This window comes from Salvelinus fontinalis, chromosome 9 (assembly GCF_029448725.1).
Source record: "Salvelinus fontinalis isolate EN_2023a chromosome 9, ASM2944872v1, whole genome shotgun sequence".
Lineage (NCBI taxonomy): Eukaryota > Metazoa > Chordata > Actinopteri > Salmoniformes > Salmonidae > Salvelinus > Salvelinus fontinalis.
In genome coordinates, this window is record NC_074673.1 from 43014402 (window position 1) to 43034508 (window position 20107).

The following is a 20107-nucleotide window of genomic DNA, read 5'->3' on the forward strand; positions in this document are numbered from 1 at the left end:
CTGCGACCTGTATGCTCTCGTTGGCTGGCCCTCGCTTCATATTCGTCGCCAAACCCACTGGCTCCAGGTCATCTATAAGTCTTTGCAAGGTAAATCCCCGCCTTATCTCAGCTCACTGGTCACCATAGCAGCACCCACACGTAGCACGCGCTCCAGCAGGTATATTTCACTGGTCACCCCCAAAGCCATTTCCTCCTTTGGCCACCTTTCCTTCCAGTTCTCTGCTTCCAATGACTGGAACGAACTGCAAAAATCACTGAAGCTGGAGACTCATATCTCCCTCACTAGCTACCTGGTTAAATGTGTGGGGCGTTGGACTCGTAACCAAAAGGTTGCAATTTCAAATCCCCGAGCTGACAAGGTACAAATCTGTCGTTCTGCCCCTGAACAGGCAGTTAACCCACTGTTCCTAGGCCGTCATTGAAAATAAGAATTTGTTCTTAACTGACTTGCCTAGTTAAATAAATGTAAAATAAAATAAATAAAGCTGAAATAAAATTTAAAAAATTAACGATGTACGCAGGCAGCAGGGCAGACAGAGGAATCCCACCAGCACAATGAATGAATAATAGATGTGAAAGGTTAGCCGTGAGGATGTGTACCTCTTACATGCTGTGACTGCTGGCGTCACATCCAGGATGAGCTCTCCTCTCCTTTAACACGCTTTCAAGCTTACATATGTTTTTACAGGACCTCACTCTCACCTCACTGTCCTCATCACAGGAAGTGGGGACGTCTGAGAAGGCAAAGCTCAAGCGGTTTGTCATCATCTGTGTTGATTGAAGATTCAGGTCAAGGAGACCTGGGAGGAGTTTTTGACATTATTGTGACCACAGAATGTGTAGTGAGAGTAATGCTTGGAATCAAATGGATATCAAAGTTCTAGATGAGCAACACATCAAGGCTTGAAAAAAGACAAGCTCAAACAAACTCAATTAATGTAAATGGAAATACTTTATTTCACCATTACACAATAACAAGCCTTGAAATAAATACAAAATGGAAAGTAATCCTACAGAGGACCACAAAATATAGACAACTTTCATAATGTGGCAAATTAAAATGAAGACTAAAACGATCACTACCTAGGATATCATTTAGAGATTAAAAGTTTAGAAATCAGCTAAATGTTTCTACGATGAGTACAGTCATGCCAGCATAATAGTATTTTACAGTGTCATGTTGCAGATGATTCGGGGGTGTTCCTCAATGCACATGGGTCACCCTGATTGGTGAGGCTGAACACAGAGAGGGGGCATGTGGGAAGGCCTACAGTAGTTCATCATCTGTTTTCTATGATACATGTTTGTATTTGGTATAAAGAAGTTGGGCAGGAGGGTGGAAAATGCAGGTTGTTTTTACATGGATAACAATGTACAGGGAGGTGCCTTCAGAGCTTCAGGAACTAAAGGCACATGGGGTCCACTGAGCAACAGATATGTCCATTCTGAAAGAGGGGGAGGAGAGAGAGAGACTTTAGAGTGAGTCACTGTTAGAATTCAACCACAATACAGTTCTTCTCTTTGAATTTTCTCTACTTCAGAATGAGCTATTTCTACTTTTCTCACTGAAAGGCAAATTTGATCTGACATTTAGAACTTCGATAGAGTCATGGAGAGTTTGGTACCAACATGGAGGATAGTTGGCCGAAGTCTGCAAAGATATAATAAATATCCATGGCTGTTACCTTGCACTGGCAGAGGGTGCATTCAGTGCCATGTTTGACCCAGGAGGAGCCGCTGAAGCGCTGGATGCCGTGCTCGTCCGTGCACGTCTTGGTGATGTCGTTGCGGATGGTGTCGGCCTGGCAGGGGTCGATGATGCAGCGGGCACAGCACTCGCCTTCGGGCACCACCGTGAACTCACAGTCCACTGGCGGGCACGACAGGGGCCAGCAGTCCACCTGACCCTGCTGTGGGAGGGAGAGACAGACAGATATACTGGAGTCATATCACTGGGACAGGGATAGACAGTAATATATACAGTCAATTATCCCTACAATTTAATAGTTCCTGTCCCTTGTCAAATATTTCAGTATACTTATATACTACCTTGAGGCGACAAGAAATGATCATGTAAAGATAGAGATTTTGGGCTCCCAAGTGGTGCAGCATTCTAAGGCACTGCATCTCAGTCCTAGAGGTGTCACTACAGACCCTGATTCGATTCCAGGCTGTATCACAACCGGACGTGATTGGGAGTCCTATAGGGCGGCGCACAATTGGCCCAGCGTCATCCGGGTTAGAGTTTGGCCGGGGTAGGCTGTCATTGTAAATAAGATTTGGTTCTTAACTGACTTACCTAGTTAAATAAAAGGTTAAATAAAACATGTATAAAATAAATACATTAATACTTGTAAGCAGGAATCAGGTGAGATGGTGAGATTTGCCAAATGGAGGGCGAGGGAGAGCTTTGTATGCATCTCTGTGTGTGGAGTAAAGGTGGTCTAGAGTTTTTTTTCTTCTGGTTGCACATGTGACATGCTGGTAGAAATGAGGTAAAACAGATTTAAGTTTGCCTGCTTTAAAGTCTCCGGCCACTAGGAGCGCCGCTTCTGGATGAGCATTTTCTTGTTTGCTTATGTGCTTATAGAGCTTGTTGAGTGCGGTCTAAGTGCCAGCATCGGTTTGTGGTGGTAAATAGACAGCTACGAATAATATATACAAAATGAGTTACAAACAATGTGAAAAAACAAACTAAAATAGAATCCCATAAAACGTCAGCCATCCCCTCCGGCGCCATAACTATGATCAAATACACTATATATACAAAATAATGTGGACACCCCTTCAAATTGGTGGATTCTGCTATTTTAGCCACATGTATGAAATCGAGCACACAGCCATGCAATCTCCACAGACAAACATTGGCAGTAGAATTGCCTTACTGAAGAGCTCAGTGACTTTCAACATGTCACCGTCACAGGATGCCACCCTTCCAGCAAGTCAGTTAGTCAAATTTCTGCCATGCTAGAGCTGCCCCGGTCAAATGTAAGTGCTGTTATTGTGAAGTGGAAAGGTCTAGGAGCAACAACAGCTCAGCCACGAAGTGGTAGGCCACACAAGCTCACAGAAAGAGAGCACCGAGTGCTGAAGCCCGTAGCGCGCAAAAATTGTTTGACCTCGGTTGCAACACTCACTCCCGAGTTCTAAACTGCCTCTGGAATCAACATCAGCACAAGAACTGTTCGTCAGGAGCTTCATGAAATGGGTTTCCATGGCCGTGCAGCCGCACTCAAGCCTAAGATCACCATGCGCAATGCCAAGCGTCACCTGGAGTGGTGTAAAGCTTTCTGCCATTGGACTCTGGAGCAGTGGAAACGCGTTCTCTTGAGTGATGAATCACGCTTCACCATCTGGCAGTCCGACGGACAAATCTGGGTTTGGCGGATGCCAGGAGAACGCTACCTGCCCCAATGCATAGTGTCAACTGTAACGTTTGGTGGAGGAGGAATAATGGTCTGGGATTGTTTTTCATGGTTCGGGCCCCTTAGTTCCAGTGAAGGGAAATCTTAATGTTACAGCATACAATGACATTCTCAACGATTCTGTGCTTCCGACTTTGTGGCAACATGTTGGGGAAGGCTTTTTTGTGTTTCGGCATGACAATGCACAAAGCAAGGACCTTACAGAAATGGTTTGTCGAGATCAGTGAGGAAGAACTTGACTGGCCTGAGCAGAGCCCTGACCTCAACCCCATCGAACACCTTTGGCATGAATTGGAACGCCGACTGCGAGCGAGGCCTAATCGCCCGACATCAGTGCCCGACCTTACTAATGCTCTTGTGGCTGAATGGAAGCAAGAGCCCGCAGCAATGTTCCAACATCTAGTGGAAAGCCTTCCCAGAAGAGTGGAGGCTGTTATGGCAGCGAAGGAGGGACCAACTACATATTAATGCCTATGATTTTGGAATGAGATATATGACAAGCAGGTGTCCAAATAATTTTGGTCATGTAGCGCATCTCTATATTGCGCGTGAGACCAATTTGGAACAGATTTCCAAAATTGAAATAATTTGGAGTTGATTTGCTGGTGCTTTTACATTTTCCCCCTCCCCAACAGTAATAATAAAAAAGATAATAAATTTTTTGCTCAGAACTTGGTGGGGGTCAAATGAAATCACCCGCAAGTTGGGGAACCCTGCCTTATTGGATTTCTCCAGCAGTCGTTTCAATAAGCCAGTGAATACAGGTCATAATGTTGGCCACCTTTCTAGATATGATTCCGCATCACCCAGTTCTGCTAACATTTTCATCCCTGATGTGAGTGGTTTACACCTTGTTGGAAAATGTAAAAATCAGCATGCGCAAGAAAAACACCCACACACACGCACACAGAAACTCAAAACTGCTTATGAGTTTAGTTTGCTGTAAGTCTCCCATCGGGTTATTTAATATCCCTGAAAATCAGCTAGCTCTGCATTTTAGTGATATTGTAGTAAATTAGTGGGCTATAAAATACAGGCACATGCTGTGCTAATGTGTGCTCCCTGCCTTCATTTAGTTAGTAAACATTTTAAGTGTGATTCCCCTGGAGCAGAACTCTTTCCCCATTGCCAGAGGCAATAGCTTTAGACTATAGGTATTCATGACACAGTATGGGATGTCATTTAATCACCTTTACATGGTCCCTGGAAGGTGGGTAAGGCACTGACATCTCTTTCTCTATATCAGAAACTCATTTCTTCAATATTTCCTTTTCTAGTTCAAAAACAGTATTATGAATCTCAGTACACGTCACAGAGTCCGTCAAAAAAACGTCTGCGAGAATGACATTTACTGGTGACATTTGGTTTAGTGAGCCTTGCCAGAGATTTGCCTTGGCTAGACAACCTCGTGTCCTACTGCAACCATGTTTCATGTCTCCAGATCTATGGCTAAAAGAGTATCCTATACCCATAGCATACTATACCTATTGTAGCGAGTCAGAGATACACTACATGACCAAAAGTATGTGGACACCTGCTCGTCGAACATATAATTCGATATACATATCACCAATTCCATATTAATGCCCAAATCATGGGCATTAATATGGAGTTGGTCACCCCTTTGCTGCTATAACAGCCTGCACTCTTCTGGGAAGGCTTTCCACTAGATGTTGGAACATTGCTACAGGGACTTGCTTCGATTCAGCCACAAGAGCATGAGTGAGGTCGGGCACTGATGTTGGGCGATTAGGCCTGGCCGCAGTCGGCGTTCCAAATCCTCCCAAAGGTGAATTGGAACGTCGCTTTGTGCACGAGGGCATTGTCATGCTGAAACAGGAAAGGGCCTTCCCCAAACTGTTGCCACAAAGTTGGAAGCACAGAATCGTCTAGAATGTCATTGTATGCTGTAGTGTTAAGATTTCCCTTCACTGGAACTAAGAGGCCTAGCCGGAATCATGAAAAACAGCCCCAGACCATTATTCCTCCTCACCAAACTTTACGGGTGGCACTATACATTGGGGCAGGTAGCGTTCTCCTGGCATCCGCCAAACCCAGATTAGTCTGATTAGTCCACATAGTTTTGTATATATAGTGTACATACGTCAAAGAACATATTCTGTCATTCACTTGAGTACACAAATAAATATAAAGTAAAAGGTGGTTTGTATCTTTGTCTAAGATTCTAAGCTTGTCCGTTTCCCTGGTGAGCGGAGCCCGTATGGTTCTGGCTCTGATAACTATGGAGGCATTCAGGGTTCATTTCACGTCCCTGTCATGCTACTGGAACCCACGCTTATCTCTACACACCATTCTCCTCTGCTCCTCTCTTTCAAGCGCTGCTGTTTATACCATTTTGACTGGTGTGTGTGTGTGTGTGTGTGTGTGTGTGTGTGTGTGTGTGTGTGTGTGTGTGTGTGTGTGTGTGTGTGTGTGTGTGTGTGTGTGTGTGTGTGTGTGTGTGTGTGTGTGTGTGTGTGTGTGCGCGTGTGCATGTGTGGATGAGTGCCTGCCTCAGGGAGGGAGAGAGAGAGCAGCCTACATTTACCTGCCTCTCCAACACTTTTCCAGCCCTATAATGGCCTGCTGTAAGTAATCCACCCAAGGCCCTTAAGGACAGCATCACAATGGGAGAAGGGAACAACATTATGCTTCCTGCTGCTCTAGCTATGGATCTGGCTTATGCTGTTTTTCGACTGTAACACCAGTGCATACACCCTTATGTTATATTAGGGAAATTGTGTTTCCATAGCTAGGGCTGACAGTGAGGATTTGTGATGAGCAGAATCATCAACCTCTGCATAATCAAAACAGTTGTTTTGCGGGCAGGTATTAAAGTTCAGTTAGACATTGTTACGTAAATGCCAGTTGAAAAGTACCAGTGGCGTGGTTTTGACCCCAGGTGAGAGCAGGTCCACCGCAGCTATGGCCCAGTGAGAGACGGGTGACGGCCGGCGTAGATGGAAATAGAAAAGTCTGAGCCTTTTGGGTAAAACACCGGGTTAAATCCTGTATGGACTTGCACCATTTGTGTCCCTGTATTCATATGCTAATCACAGAAGGAGAGTGATGTGACTGTCTGTGTGTCTGTTCTACAACACTCTGTTTGATCTAAGGGAGAAAATGACCAACAGTAATACCACTCTTTCGGAGGGGACTGGCGGGCGGCGGAGAGAGAGCGCTGACAGAACGATGATTTGTGGGTCGACGCAAAGGCATAGTGACACAAATGCAGCTAAGTGTTGCTTCTCTCTGGGAGCAGAATGGCCAGGGAGAATGCCAACCATGACATTTGCATTTAATAAAAATATAGCTGGTTGTAAAGTGCGTCTGAAAGGCGTATCGGAGGCGGTAGGTAGTGATGTTCTGTCAGATTTAGTGTGAAATCCTCATAAAAAAGCCTTCCTGTTGTTTGAACAGCAGGGATGCGGGAACCTTGGAAAAGGTCGGCACAGTGGAGAGAGTCGATGCAAACAGTGCATATTTCTTCATGGGAGATTCAATAAAGAACGCTCTTGACACGTCATAATTCTGTTTTATATATTGCCAGGACAAGCTAACAAGCTCATCCACAACCCTTCTCCGAGGCCACCCACTGTGTGGACACAGGGACTTGCACATGCCCGCACACACACACCTTTACTCTTCCCCTGGCCACCACTCTGATGTCCAGTATCTCCCGTACATGAATCACTAAAGCGGAGTGTGTCCTATCGCTCTATAGGCTGTGTATTGTTGGTACTTACCAGACACTGGCACTGCTGGCAGTTCTCCACCCAGGTGTCTCCACTGCCGTAGGTCAGCAGGCCGTTCTGGTGCAGACACTGGCTGCTGAGTCGAGGGTCACACTCTGGACAGCAGAACAGGTCAGCTGTGGGGTTCTCACAGTCACACACCATCCTCCTGCACATCACCTGGCCAGTCTGCACACAGGGGTGGGCAGATGCATGGTCTATCAATCGACACACGACTCGAGTACAGTCTCAAAGTACTGTCTTGAGCTCTATAACCCACAATCAATCTTTGCTAGTTGACCTTGGTTATTGGTTAATTACACACACTCAAAATTACCATTGCTCCCTACTAGCTGACCGTGACCGTTCCAAAACAACAACATGTTTATGCTCTCTGTTCACTCAGCCGTTCAATACTGCTAATTTTGACAGGCAGGTTCTCAATTTTTCTAATCAATTAAAATGACTCGTTTCATTTAAGCTTAATTTCTGCCCTCCTCCTCTGTAATCAAATTAATAATGTGATGCTTGATCATTCAATACCCATACTAATCCTCTAATATCACCTGCTACCATTGCCAGACATTTTCAAAAATGAAACACTAAATTACTAAACGTTTCAAGACTGTAGCCGTAGAATCATGAGGGAAAATATAGATATTATTTTGGTTAATTTAAAACCAAGTTTTCCAAACAACTGGTTGATGCATTTACATGTTCAGACCTGTGCGTTAAACATATATCAAACTGAATTGATAACCAATCATCATATTGTTTTACATCAACTAATAGAACGCCACTGATCTGACCATTGTTTGTGTTTCTACCCATCATCCTTTCTGTCTCACCTGACAGGAGCAGACGGAGCACCGATCGTTGTCCAGCACCCAGATCTGCCTGTTGTGTTTGACTTTGTTGTCAAGGATACAGTCTCCAGTGCAGTTCCTCCCGTGGGGGCACCTGCAGTCATAGCCCCCCTCCAAGTTGAAGCACACTGTGTCATTGGCACAGGTGTTCCTCCCCATCTTGCATTCGTTGATATCTGTAGGGAGCAATAGAGATGACTTCAGACATATGCTCAACGCAGGTCAAATACCGTAGCTTATGCATAAATTCACACATCTTACTGCTTAAAAAAAGACAAAGGATTCCAAATTAGAACTGTAAAAACGGGTCACATGACTCATGACGTGCCTTTGTGCACTGCTAGACCTGCTTCGTTGTCAAAAAGCGATTAAGAAATCTGCAAATTGTGGATAAAGTCAAATGACCTACTTTTATCAAAAGTACTATTGGTTTTGAGTCAGAAAATGTGTACTTTTCCCCCGAAAACGATTGCGATTATTTTATATCATTATATTATGTGGCCGACTGCAACAACAGCGGACATGGGTAACAACTACGCATGTGCGCTCTCGTGGGGCAACTCTGTGAGGTATATGCCGTTATTTGGAGCTTGATGTAACATGTTGTAACGGCAGTCTAGCTCTTCCTCCTCCTCAGACGAGGAGAGGCGAGAAGGATCGGAGGACCAATGTACAGCGTGGTAAGTTTCCATAATTTAATAACATGAAAACTAGGCAAAACACAAAAGTACTAATCGTCACAGTCCCGTGTGGCACAAACACTGACACAGAAAACAACCACCCACAAAATCCCAACACAAAACAAGCCACCTATATATGATTCTCAATCAGGGACAACGATTGACAGCTGCCTATGATTGAGAACCATATTAGGCTGAACACAGAAACAGACAAACTAGACACACAACATAGAATTCCCACCCAGCTCACGTCCTGACCAACACTAAACAAGCAAAACACATAAGAACTCTGGTCAGGACGTGACACATGTGAGTTTTATGGGAGGGAGAAGGAGCAGGCGCAAAAGTTAAAAGATGTATCACAGGTAGCCTAAAGTTAGTTCTGAAAAGCGGAATTCCGAAGAGACTGCAGCAAGAGCAAGCTGGTGATCAGTCCCTGGCTGTACTTGTGTAATAAATCTAGGAAAGAAGGCACATTTCACTGCTTTTCTTTGAAAGATACAGACACATGCAGAAGATGGCTAGTAGCGATAAAAACAGGAAATACGATGTAACCACTCCTACAGCCACCTGTGTGAAGCTAACCATAACAATAAATACATTATTATATTTTGTTGAATTTAAATAACAACATTCCTACCTTGTTTAGCATTATCTAGACCAAATATGACATGATTCCACTATTTGTATCCGTTTTAAATAATTTTCAATGGAGGACTTTCATTTTGAAGGCGAACCGCAAATTCCCTTTTGTGGCTAATCCTTATTGTGGCTAGCTTCACACACGCCCTCTGAGTTGAGAAAGCGTCAAAGCGAGCGTGTGGACATATGTGTAGTCTAATCATTGCATTTTGAGTTGATTTATTGTTGTAGTCTAGGCGTTCTACCAGTTAGCATATGTTGAGGAGCTAGACAGTAATTGTGTCACCGTACATTGTTATGGACAGTAATTATTACTTTTTAACTCAGCATTGTTGGGAAAGGGCTCCTAAGTTAGCATTTCATGGTAAAGTCTATACCTGATGTATAGACATGTGACAAATAATATTTTATTTTATTGTGCCACTTTTCCCGAGTGGCGCAGCGGTCTAAGGCACTGCATCTCAGTGCAAGACGCATCACTACAGTCCCTGGTTCGATTCCAGGCTGTATCACATCCGGTCGTAATACAGCCTGGAGGGCGGCGCACAATTGGCCCAGCGTCGTCCGGGTTTGGCCGGGGTAGGCCGTCATTGTAAATAAGAATGTGTTCTTAACTGACTTGACTAATTAAATAAAGGTTAAATAAAAACTAAAAACATTGAAGAATAGACATAATAGTGGCTATGAGTATCCTAACAATATAATTACTTTTAGCCGCATAGCCATAAAAAATGTATTACAGATTATAAGCATATGTTTGTAGGTTGCTGTTTTACTTTGTATAACTCATTTGTAATGCTTGGCTACTGTCTTCACTTCTCCCCCGAAATACAATTGGGGAAACTAGTTTCAATATATGGACTCACTTACAAAATGTTGGATTTTAGGTAAACTTCCCCTTTAATGTGCTCTTCCACTGGCTACACACTGGTTGAATCAGCGATGTTTCCATGTCATTTCAATGAAATTACGTTGAATCAACGTGGAATAGACGTTGAATTGACGTCTGTGCCCAGTGGGCTGTGTCGATCAGGTAGACCTGACAGGTAAAATTAGGCTATATAGCAGACAGACAGACAGAGCTGCAGCACTGTTACTGCTGAGGCACACTGCTAGATTGAGGGTTTTCTTCCATTTTGACAAGCTCTTGACAGGTTGCTTTAGAATAGAGAATGTTTCAGAAAGATTCCATGAGCAGTAAAAAGCAGACAGGGATTTGGAGGAAAAAGTACCAGTAATGGTATGTCCAATAACACTATTACCTGCACCAGACAGCAAAAAAATGCTCAAAAGAAGGCCAAGGGAATTTCTATCTCTGCAATGGTTAGATATGCTGCTGATCAATGATCAATGTTAGAATACACTAGAATAATGGAAAAACACAAACTAGTGTGCTAATATACTCTATGCATGTAATTTCAATAGGCATTATCATGTGACTAGCTAAATGAAGTTTGCCGACAACCACAGAGCTTCTTTTAGTATTGAGAGAAAAGGGGCGGGTCAACTCACCTATGCACGACTCCCCATTGGCCGAGAACAAGCCATTGTCGTGGTAGCCATCACGACACTCGCAGTGGTACCAGCCGGGCAGGTTGACACAGATGGCTTTGTCATTACACTCCACGAACCCATCAGAACACTCATCAATGTCTATCAAGAGAGAGAGAGAGAGAGAGCGAGAGAGAGAAAGAGAATGAGAGAGAGCGACAGAAAAAGAGAGCGAGACAGAAAGAGAGAGCAAAAGAAAGAGAGAGGCATGTAAGAACATACCTCAATCTCCAATAGTTTTTGTTCTGAATGATGTCAGCAGGAACTGCATACTGAACTTAGCTTCATTCTTGCCTGATAGGCTTTTCAACATTGACTGATCCATAATTGATACAAAAGCGTGTCCAGGATTTGATAGGATATGCACGCTGTATCGATCTGGCATGAAAACAAGGCGAGAGACGGGTACATTCATCAATAGAAGAAATCAGTTTGTGAACATGGCAATTGTAATGAATCTTACATATTTACTTGATTTTGTTTCATTACAGCACAAAACAAATGTCCCCTGAAGAGGGGTGTTAAAAACCCTTGGAAGACCTTGGAAGCTTGTGAATCCATTCTTGCTGTAGGTCTCATTGACTTTAAAGAGCACAGGAACCAGTCCACAACCTTGACTCTAATTATGCTCTCCACAATACAGCATTCGTCACATGCTCACAAGTCTTGTATCCCACTCTCTATCTCTCCCACTCTTCTCTTTTCTCATCACTAGCCTATTGTAAACCAATTTATTTCGACAAACAACGAAGGGAGCACCCGTTTCTTACAAAGGAACGAGGTGTAAATACATTCAACATCTGAATCAACTGCACCGTATGAGAAAATGCCCTAATATTTAAACCCCTATTTAATTAGATGAGAGACGCTAGTGAATACAGGGTGGGGGCTAAATACGAGGACCCAGGTTTTAGAGTGATTAAATGTGTCTGTGTAGGCACTGATGGCTTCTTTATGATTGTGTGCATGTGTGATGCATTATCAGAGTTCCTCATTATGAAAATGGCCCTGCACTGTCAGTGACCTTCCCATTCGATTCCCCCAGACAAAACAGAACACAGCAGGATCCCCTGGAGAGCACAGCTCAGGCCTCCTCTCCTCATCTTCCCCTCATTCTTTCCTCTCTTCTCTTTCTGGCCTCTCCCTTCTTCTTGTCCTCTTCTCCTCTCTACTCCTTCTCTCCTTTCCACCCCCCTCGTCTCTCCTTCTCTCCTTTCCTCCCCTCTGATCTCTCCTTCTCTCCTTTCCTCCCCTCTCCTCTCTCCTTCTCATCTTTTAAAAAATGTTTATTTCACCTTTATTTAACCAGGTAGGTCAGTTGAGAACAAGTTCTCATTTACAACTGCGACCTGGCCAAGATAAAGCAAAGCAGTGCGACAAAAACAACAACAACAGAGTTACACATAAACAACCGTACAGTCAATAACACAAAAGAAAAGAAAAATAGAATAATCTATGTAGTGTGTGCAAATGTAGAAGAGTAGGGAGGTAGGCAATAAATAGGCCATAGAGACGAAAATAATTACAATGTAGCATTAATACTGGAGTGATAGATGTGCAGATGATGATTTGCAAGTAGAGATACTGGGGTGCAAGAGGGTAAGTAATAATATGGGGATGAGGTAGTCGGGTGTGCCATTTACTGATTGGCTGTGTACAGGTACAGTGATCGGTAAGCTGCTCTGACAGCTGATGCTTAAAGTTAGAGAGGGAGATATAAGACTCCAGCTTCAGAGATCTTTGCAATTCGTTTCAGTCATTGGCAGCAGAGAACTGGAAGGAAAGGCGGCCAAAGGAAGAGTTGGCTTTGGGGATGACCAGTGCAATATACCTGCTGGAGCGCAGGTGTTGCTATGGTGACCAGTGACCTGAGATAAGGCGGGGCTTTATCTAGCAAAGTCTTATAGATGACCTGGAGCCAGTGGGTTTGGCGACGGATATGTAGTGAGGGCCAGCCAACGAGAGCATACAAGTCGCAGTGGTGGGTAGTATATGGGGCTTTGGTGATAAAAACGGATGGCACTGTGATAGACTACATTCAGTTCGCTGAGTAGAGTGTTGGGGGCTGTTTTGTAAATGACATCGCCGAAGTCAAGTATTGGTAAGATAGTCAGTTTTACGAGGGTATGTTTGGCTGCATGAGTGAAGGAGGCTTTGTTGTGAAATAGGAAGCCGATTCTAGATTTAGTTTTGGATTGGAGATGCTTAATGTGAGTCTGGAAGGAGAGTTTACAGTCTAACCAGACACCTAGGTATTTGTAGTTGTCCACATATTCTAGGTCAGAACCGTCCAGAGTAATGAAGCTCGTTTGGAGGTTTGTTAGCACAGTGTCCAAAGAAGGGCCAGATGTATACAGAATGGTGTCGTCTGCGTAGAGGTGGATCAGAGAATCACCAGCAGCAAGAGCGACATCATTGATATATACAGAGAAAAGAGTCGACCTGAGAATTGAACCCTGTGGCACCCATAGAGACTGCCAGAGATCCGGACAACAGGCCCTCTAATTTGACACACTGAACTCTATCTGAGAAGTAGTTGGTGAACCAGGCGAGGCACCCATAGAGACTGCCAGAGATCCGGACAACAGGCCCTCCAATTTGACACACTGAACTCTATCTGAGAAGTAGTTGGTGAACCAGGCGAGGCAGTCATTTGAGAAGCCAAGGCTATTGAGTCTGCCGATAAGAATGCGGTGATTGACAGAGTCAAAAGCCTTGGCCAGGTCGATGAAGACGGCTGCACAGTACTGTCTTTTATCGATGGCAGTTATGATATCTTTTAGGACCTTGAGCGTGGCTGAGGTGCACCCATGACCAGCTCGGAAACCAGATTGCATAGTGGAGAAGGTACGGTGGGATTCGAAATGGTCGGTGATCTGTTTATTAACTTGGATTTCGAAGATTTTATAAAGGCAGGGCAGGATGGATATAGGTCTATAACAGTTTGGGTCTAGAGTATCTCCCCCTTTGAAGAGGGGGATGACCTTGGCAGCTTTCCAATCGTTGGGCATCTCAGACGATACAAAAGAGAGGTTGAATAGGCTAGTAATAGGGGTTGCAACAATTTCGGCGGATAATTTTAGAAAGAGAGGGTCCAGATTGTGCGTCTCTCCTCTCTCCTCTCCTTTCCTTTCCTTTCCTCCCCTGTCATCTCTCCTTCTCTCCTTTCCGCCGCTCTCATTTCTCCTCTCTCATTCTCTCCTTTCCTTTCCTCTCCTCTCATCTCTCCCCGTGTCTTCTCCCTCTGCCCCAGCAGTAATAGGATTCAGATCTATCGGCTAATGAGCCTTCAACCCTTTAATAGAATTTCTCCAGCAGATTAACCATTGATCAAATGTCGTGGAGATTAGGCCCTTATCTATTTAAGAGATGTGAACGTTTGTCTAAGTCAAACACAGCAGGTTTTCTGTGCTCCTATACATGACATATTTCAACATGGCTTTAAGGGAACTATATGCATTCATGCTGGGACTCAAAAGGTGGTTAAACGTTACATGTATACAGTTCTACAGCAGGTAGAGAGATATGGACGTCATGTTTAAGGCTTGAAGGTCCATCCAAGAAGCTAGGGGATGGTGATTTTCTTCCTTCAGGAAATAAGTATTTCGGTCAACTGTGTACTGGATAAAAGCATATCATTCGGTTACACCAAAAGGAATAACTATGCTTGAAATTAAGCATATTCTCTATTCTCTCAGTCATAGTGAAATCTCTCATGCTCTTTGTTGCCATTGAATGTCAGTTGACAGAGCTTCACACGCTTTGAAATAGAGAAGCGGCATGTGGTCTCGAGCCAAGAAGGGGAAAAAAGCTGAATCTATTTAAAGGCCCAATGCAGCCGTTTTAAATCAATATCAAATCATTTCTCGGTAACAATTAAGTACCTTACTGTAATAGATTTCCATTAAAATTGGCAAAAATAGCTTTTTAGCAAAAAACTATTTCTCAAGCTATAATTTTGCTAGGACTGGCAGGGAGTGGTCTGAGTGGGGAGGGGGAAACTGAAAACCAGCTGTTATTGGTAGAGAGGTTTGGAACTCTCTTTGTTATTGGCCTATTAACCAATTTAACGCATGGTGATGTCAACATGGAACGTCGAAACGCCCGCCCATACAAACCTGCACATTAGAAGGTCCTATGTAGATTGTATTTTCAACCAGCAACTATAAAGGAAATAACAAAAAGCAGCTGTTGCACAATATGATACAAAATACAGGAAAACTGCATTTTTACTGCACTGGGCCTTTAAATCGTAGTTTCTCCAATCTGACTGCATGGAATTGTTCACAGAAAGACAGAGCGGTTAGTCACTACTTATAAACTAGAGGCAATGCAGTTCTAAATATACACAAAGGGAACTATTTTCAGCGTATATTCATTCAAACTGTTCTGTTGTTAAGCTTACATGCCCAGGAGGTTACGTTTCCAATAAAACCTTTCACCCTTTACTTCCTTTATGTGACACCACAGCTGTTGATCACAATTACAGCAAAGTACTTCTGAGGCCTTTGGCAAATTGACAGTGGCTTTAAATATACCTTCTAAAAAGGCAAACGCTTCTTCTTTAACTGCTTCCTGTCACATCTGAATTGAGATGTCATCACAAATGCAAGGCACGTATTCACAACTACATCTTTCAATTTTCAATTTACAATCAAGAGCAAAAACAACATAGTGGCTGTTTGTGTAAATTGAATGTACACTGAGTATACCAAACCTTAGGAACATCTTCCTAATATTGAGTTGCACCCCCCCATTTTGCCCTCAGAACAGCCTCAATTCATCAGGGCATGAACTCTACAATGTGCCGAAGCGTTCCAAAGGGACGCTGGTCCATATTGACTCCAATGCTTTCCGCAGTTGTGTCAAGTTGGCTGGATGTCCTTTGGGTGGTGGGCCATTCTTGATACACACAGGAAGTTGTTGAACGTGAAAACCCCAGCAGCATTGCAGTTCTTGACACAAACTGGTGCGCCTGGCACCTCCTACCTCCTACCATACCCCGTTCAAAGGGACTTCAATCTTTTGTCTTGCCCATTCACCTTCTGAATGGCACACACACAATCCATGTCTCATTTGTCTTGAGGCTTAAAAATCCTTCTTTAAACTGTCTCCTCCCCTTCATCTGCACTGATTGAAGTGGATTGAACAAATGACATAAATAAGGGATCATAGTTTTCACCTGGATTAACCTAGTCAGTCTACATACATGTATGTCATGGAAAGAGTAGGTTTTCTTAATGTTTTGTATACTCAGTATATAAGAAAGCGTGAGGAAGAATGACTGTGAATCCCAATAAGCAGCCTGATTCCAGTCTAAAAATCACATTCTATTACAGCTTAGCTGTGAATTGTATAATATGTTATTTTCAGTGAAAAACAGCAACACATAACAGAGAGCTGAGAGTTCCGTCTCTCTCTCCATGCAGGTCAAGGCCAGGCGTGGTGAACACAGGTCTCCTTGGCTACTGAGAGAGAGATAGTGGTAGAGACAGAAAAACAGGGGGAGAGATGGGGATAAAGAAAAAGAGAGGAGAGAGAGACAGGGAGAGAAAGAGGGAGATGGAGAGGGATGAAGAAGCGAGAGAGAGAGGGGGAATAAAGAAAGAGAGCGGAAGGGAGGTGGAAAGGGCTGATTGGACAGACATGGTTATTTCGCTCGTTATGGTGAGCGACAGGCTGGAAATAAAGGCTCTATTAAAACAGCTCTCCAAGGACACTCAAATAGTGGGTTGACGTCTTCCCTTCCCTCCTTCTGCTTGTCCTCCTTCTCACCCTCCCTCTCCATCTCTTTTTTCTTTCTTTCTCTCTCCTTCTCTCTCTCTATCACTCTCTTTTCTCACCATCTCTCTCTCTCTGTGCAGAGGCAGATACAGAGGTAGAGGCTCTCCCCTCTCGTCTTGACTGACAGCAGTACCTCAGGGCCTGGACAGTCCTCTATAGGATTCTATCACCCAGAGCACCAGCTGCAGACAGAAGATCTCACATACTGTTCAATATAATTACAATATTTCAGTTTTCACAGGGAAATGAAGGATAATCCTGATCTGCTGAACTTGGAGTACATATTATTTATTACACGTCACTTCCTAATCCTTTTTCAAATATGATTCTGCTGTCGTCTCCTGTATACATGTTTGGGTGTTAAGTGGATTTAAAATTTGTTGTTGACTTGAAAGATTACTGATCCAGGCGAGGTGTCGGGAGAATAGAGTGGTGTGTTAAAGTAGTCTGTACGCACAAAGCAACAACAGTAACATCCAGTGGAGGCTGGTGGGAGGGGCTATAGGAGGACGGGCTCATTACTTGGTAACAGGAAAAGCATGGCGAAGTGAAGTTTATAGATAGATTTCATGTTCATTATCTGACTGAACACTAGACTTTAAAAAAATTGTGAAATTAACCAACTTTTTAAAATTCTGGTTCTGCTTGTCTGAGTGCTATGACTGTGTCTGTGCTGAGAAATGATGCTAGGCTTATAGCACTGACCGATCAGCTGCTACTGCAGAACACAGTGCATTCGCGGTAAGGAGAAAAAAGAAAAAGTCACACACACTGACACAGATTTAGCCTGCTGCTGCCAGTTCATATTTTGGCTGTATATCATATGAAATAGTAGGCTAATTAAGACTCGGGGGAACTCATATGACAGGCACTAACTTGCAATAGCCCAAAAATGATTTTGATTGGCTTTTATAACACATAAGCCAATAGCTATCTATTATTAGACATTAAATACAGTGCTACTGCTTTTTATTAAATATAAGTCATCATGTATTACAATGAAACACTGTATTAATGCATAATAATTGCTAAATAATCCTCTGTTAAAGGTTAATTCGGGGGCTGTCTGTGTATTTGAATTGTTTTATCAATGTTTATTCACTTCTAATTTCTAAATCTCAGTCTCTTTAGCCAGTCTTAGTTTATGAACTGTAGTAATGGGTGACTCTGTTGTCGTATTACATTACATAGCCACCGCCACTGGAGGCTGAAAAGTCCCGCCTATTTCATTCGCTGGAACAAGTTGGCACGGCACTGGATGGCCGCCGTTTTGCAAGCTCCGGCACAACTTTGCTATTTTGTGATTATGTTGTTGTTTATTTTTTACTCTATTTTCACAAAATGCATCCGCTATTATGTCTTACAAACAACTCTTGAACATCAGATCAGCAGTTACTTACCCCAATAACGTCTTTTACTTCGACTCATCTGCTCTGCTCTCTCTCTCTGTAATACCAACACAATTTTCGGGCTACCCAAGAGGAAACGGCGGCGTTACAGAGGCAAGAGAGGGGTCATCCTGGTGAGATTAAGGCAAAGTGAAAATCGGCCACCTCTTCCCTCCATTCTACTGGCTGATGTACAGTCTCTTGATAATAAAATGGAGGATCTCCGACGAACGGAGCTCTCGGAACAGCAATATTCTTTGCTTTTCAGAAACATGGCTCTCAGACAAGATACCTCCCATGGCTATCTAACTCAATGGATTCTCCGTTCACCGGGCAGACAGGTAAGTGGAGTCGGGGATATGGGGGGGGGGGGGGGGGGGGGGGGGTTGCATCTTCATCAACTCCAACTGGTGTGCTAATTCCAGCGCGGTGGGAGTGTCAACCCACTGTTCACCTATCCTGAAATATCTATGCTCAAAAGCCGACCCTTCTACCTCCCAAAGGAGTTTTCAGCTGTTATCGTGACTAGGGCTGTGGCGATTGCAACATTTAGTCAGACGGTGATTGTCAAGCAAGTAACTATCGTTCTCACGGTAATTGACCGTAATTAGCATAAACACATTTAGCATCTCCTGGCTTCCACACATTTTAAAAAGTCAAATAAATCCATGTTATATAGCCTACACCTTCACAATAAATCCATTATTTATTTTAGACAGGTCTTAAGAAGCATGATATGAAGAAAATGTAGTATATTTCAGAAGAACAGAATAGCATACTCTAAGTTGTCCTTAAGAATAGCATACTCTGAGTTGTCCTTAAGTTAGGTCCCGATGTGGCTATGCCAAATGGCTGTGGGCTACACTAGTTCATTAAGCAGACAAGATTTGCTTATAATTTTCGTGGCATTATTTTATATTATTTTATAGTATGAAGAATACAATTGAACAAAGCTGAATAAAATATAAATATTTTCTCCAAACGATTTGAGGGAGTGCGCACATGTAGCTATTCTATGTTGAGCGGTTAAAGAAATACGTACTCCTATATACTTAATTTAGAATTATTAATGTAACTTTAGTTGTTCCAAAATGGTGGGCTTTATGTTTTGATGTTTAATACATTGTAAGGCTGCATGATGAGACTCCAATGATGATTTGAAAAAATTTGCTTGAAAGGCATGAGCCCTGCTTTGTTTTTTTGCACAGGCTGTACACACTCCAATAGTCTCTCATTCACAATTTGACAAGCACTTGATAATGCCTCGAATTTTACAGCGGCATCCCCTTTGTGGTCATAATGCACCCTAAAAAAATCCATGCCTTTTTCAGCCCGGAGTGCTGCGTTGTGCCCTTCTCCCTGAGTGTGCTGCGCAATCCGAAGCGCCTCCCACTCACATGGCTCTCATACATGTGATCATGTCTTTCTCACAGGCTACAAGTGAAGACAGACACGTCGGGGACACAACTGCACGCATCCTAATCCAATTCTGAGGTGAATATTGAAGCGTTTGGAAGAACTGTCCAAATATACTTTTCGTCAGCCAAAAAGATTTGTAGGCCTAACGAACAGCAAAGCACTAGCCTATGTCAATCTACTATCCCCCATAGTCCAAAAGTCGACCTATTCTATTCTGTGCGAGAAATACATATTCCAAACAGTCTGGGACAGTTGTGGGATGCGATAGATCGCAAATGAATACAACCACTAGTATAAAAAAAAAACGTTTTTATGTAATGTGGCTGACACAACAGATCAGAACATTTAGCTTAAAATGTTGATAAACTATTTCTTCACATTATAAGCGCAGCAATGCGCACATGGTAGTAGGCTATGAGCGCAAATGTTCCATAAGAGGAAAACACCGTTCTCAAAGTGACTGCAAATGCAATTATGAATGTAATACTTTTATTATAAAGGTGCATTTTTATGGTGAAGATTATCTTCCCCAAACTTGAAACTCACGCGCTGCTTATATATGCCAGTTAGGCTTTACACCCGATTAATGTGCTTCATTTTAAGAAGTTATTTGGCC

At 43.2% G+C, this 20107-nt stretch overlaps 2 protein-coding genes across 2 annotated transcripts in view; one reads left to right on the forward strand and one right to left on the reverse strand.

The window, feature by feature from the left end:
• The window catches only part of tmem117 (transmembrane protein 117), a 99799-nt gene that overhangs the window by 71594 nt on the left and 8098 nt on the right, over positions 1 to 20107 (forward strand). The window contains exons 8-9 of the transcript XR_008760799.1: positions 16765 to 18413; positions 19506 to 19566. The gene's annotated coding sequence lies outside the window, so the exon portion shown is untranslated. The remainder of the gene's footprint in view (positions 1 to 16764; positions 18414 to 19505; positions 19567 to 20107) is intronic.
• nell2a (neural EGFL like 2a) overlaps positions 936 to 20107 on the reverse strand; it is a 105533-nt gene continuing 86361 nt past the window's right edge. Inside the window, exons 16-20 of the mRNA XM_055934507.1 lie at positions 10862 to 11002; positions 8010 to 8203; positions 7174 to 7350; positions 1688 to 1912; positions 936 to 1447 (exon numbers count right to left, since the gene is read on the reverse strand). Coding sequence (XP_055790482.1) covers positions 1406 to 1447; positions 1688 to 1912; positions 7174 to 7350; positions 8010 to 8203; positions 10862 to 11002 — 779 coding nt within the window. The 3' untranslated portion in view covers positions 936 to 1405. The remainder of the gene's footprint in view (positions 1448 to 1687; positions 1913 to 7173; positions 7351 to 8009; positions 8204 to 10861; positions 11003 to 20107) is intronic.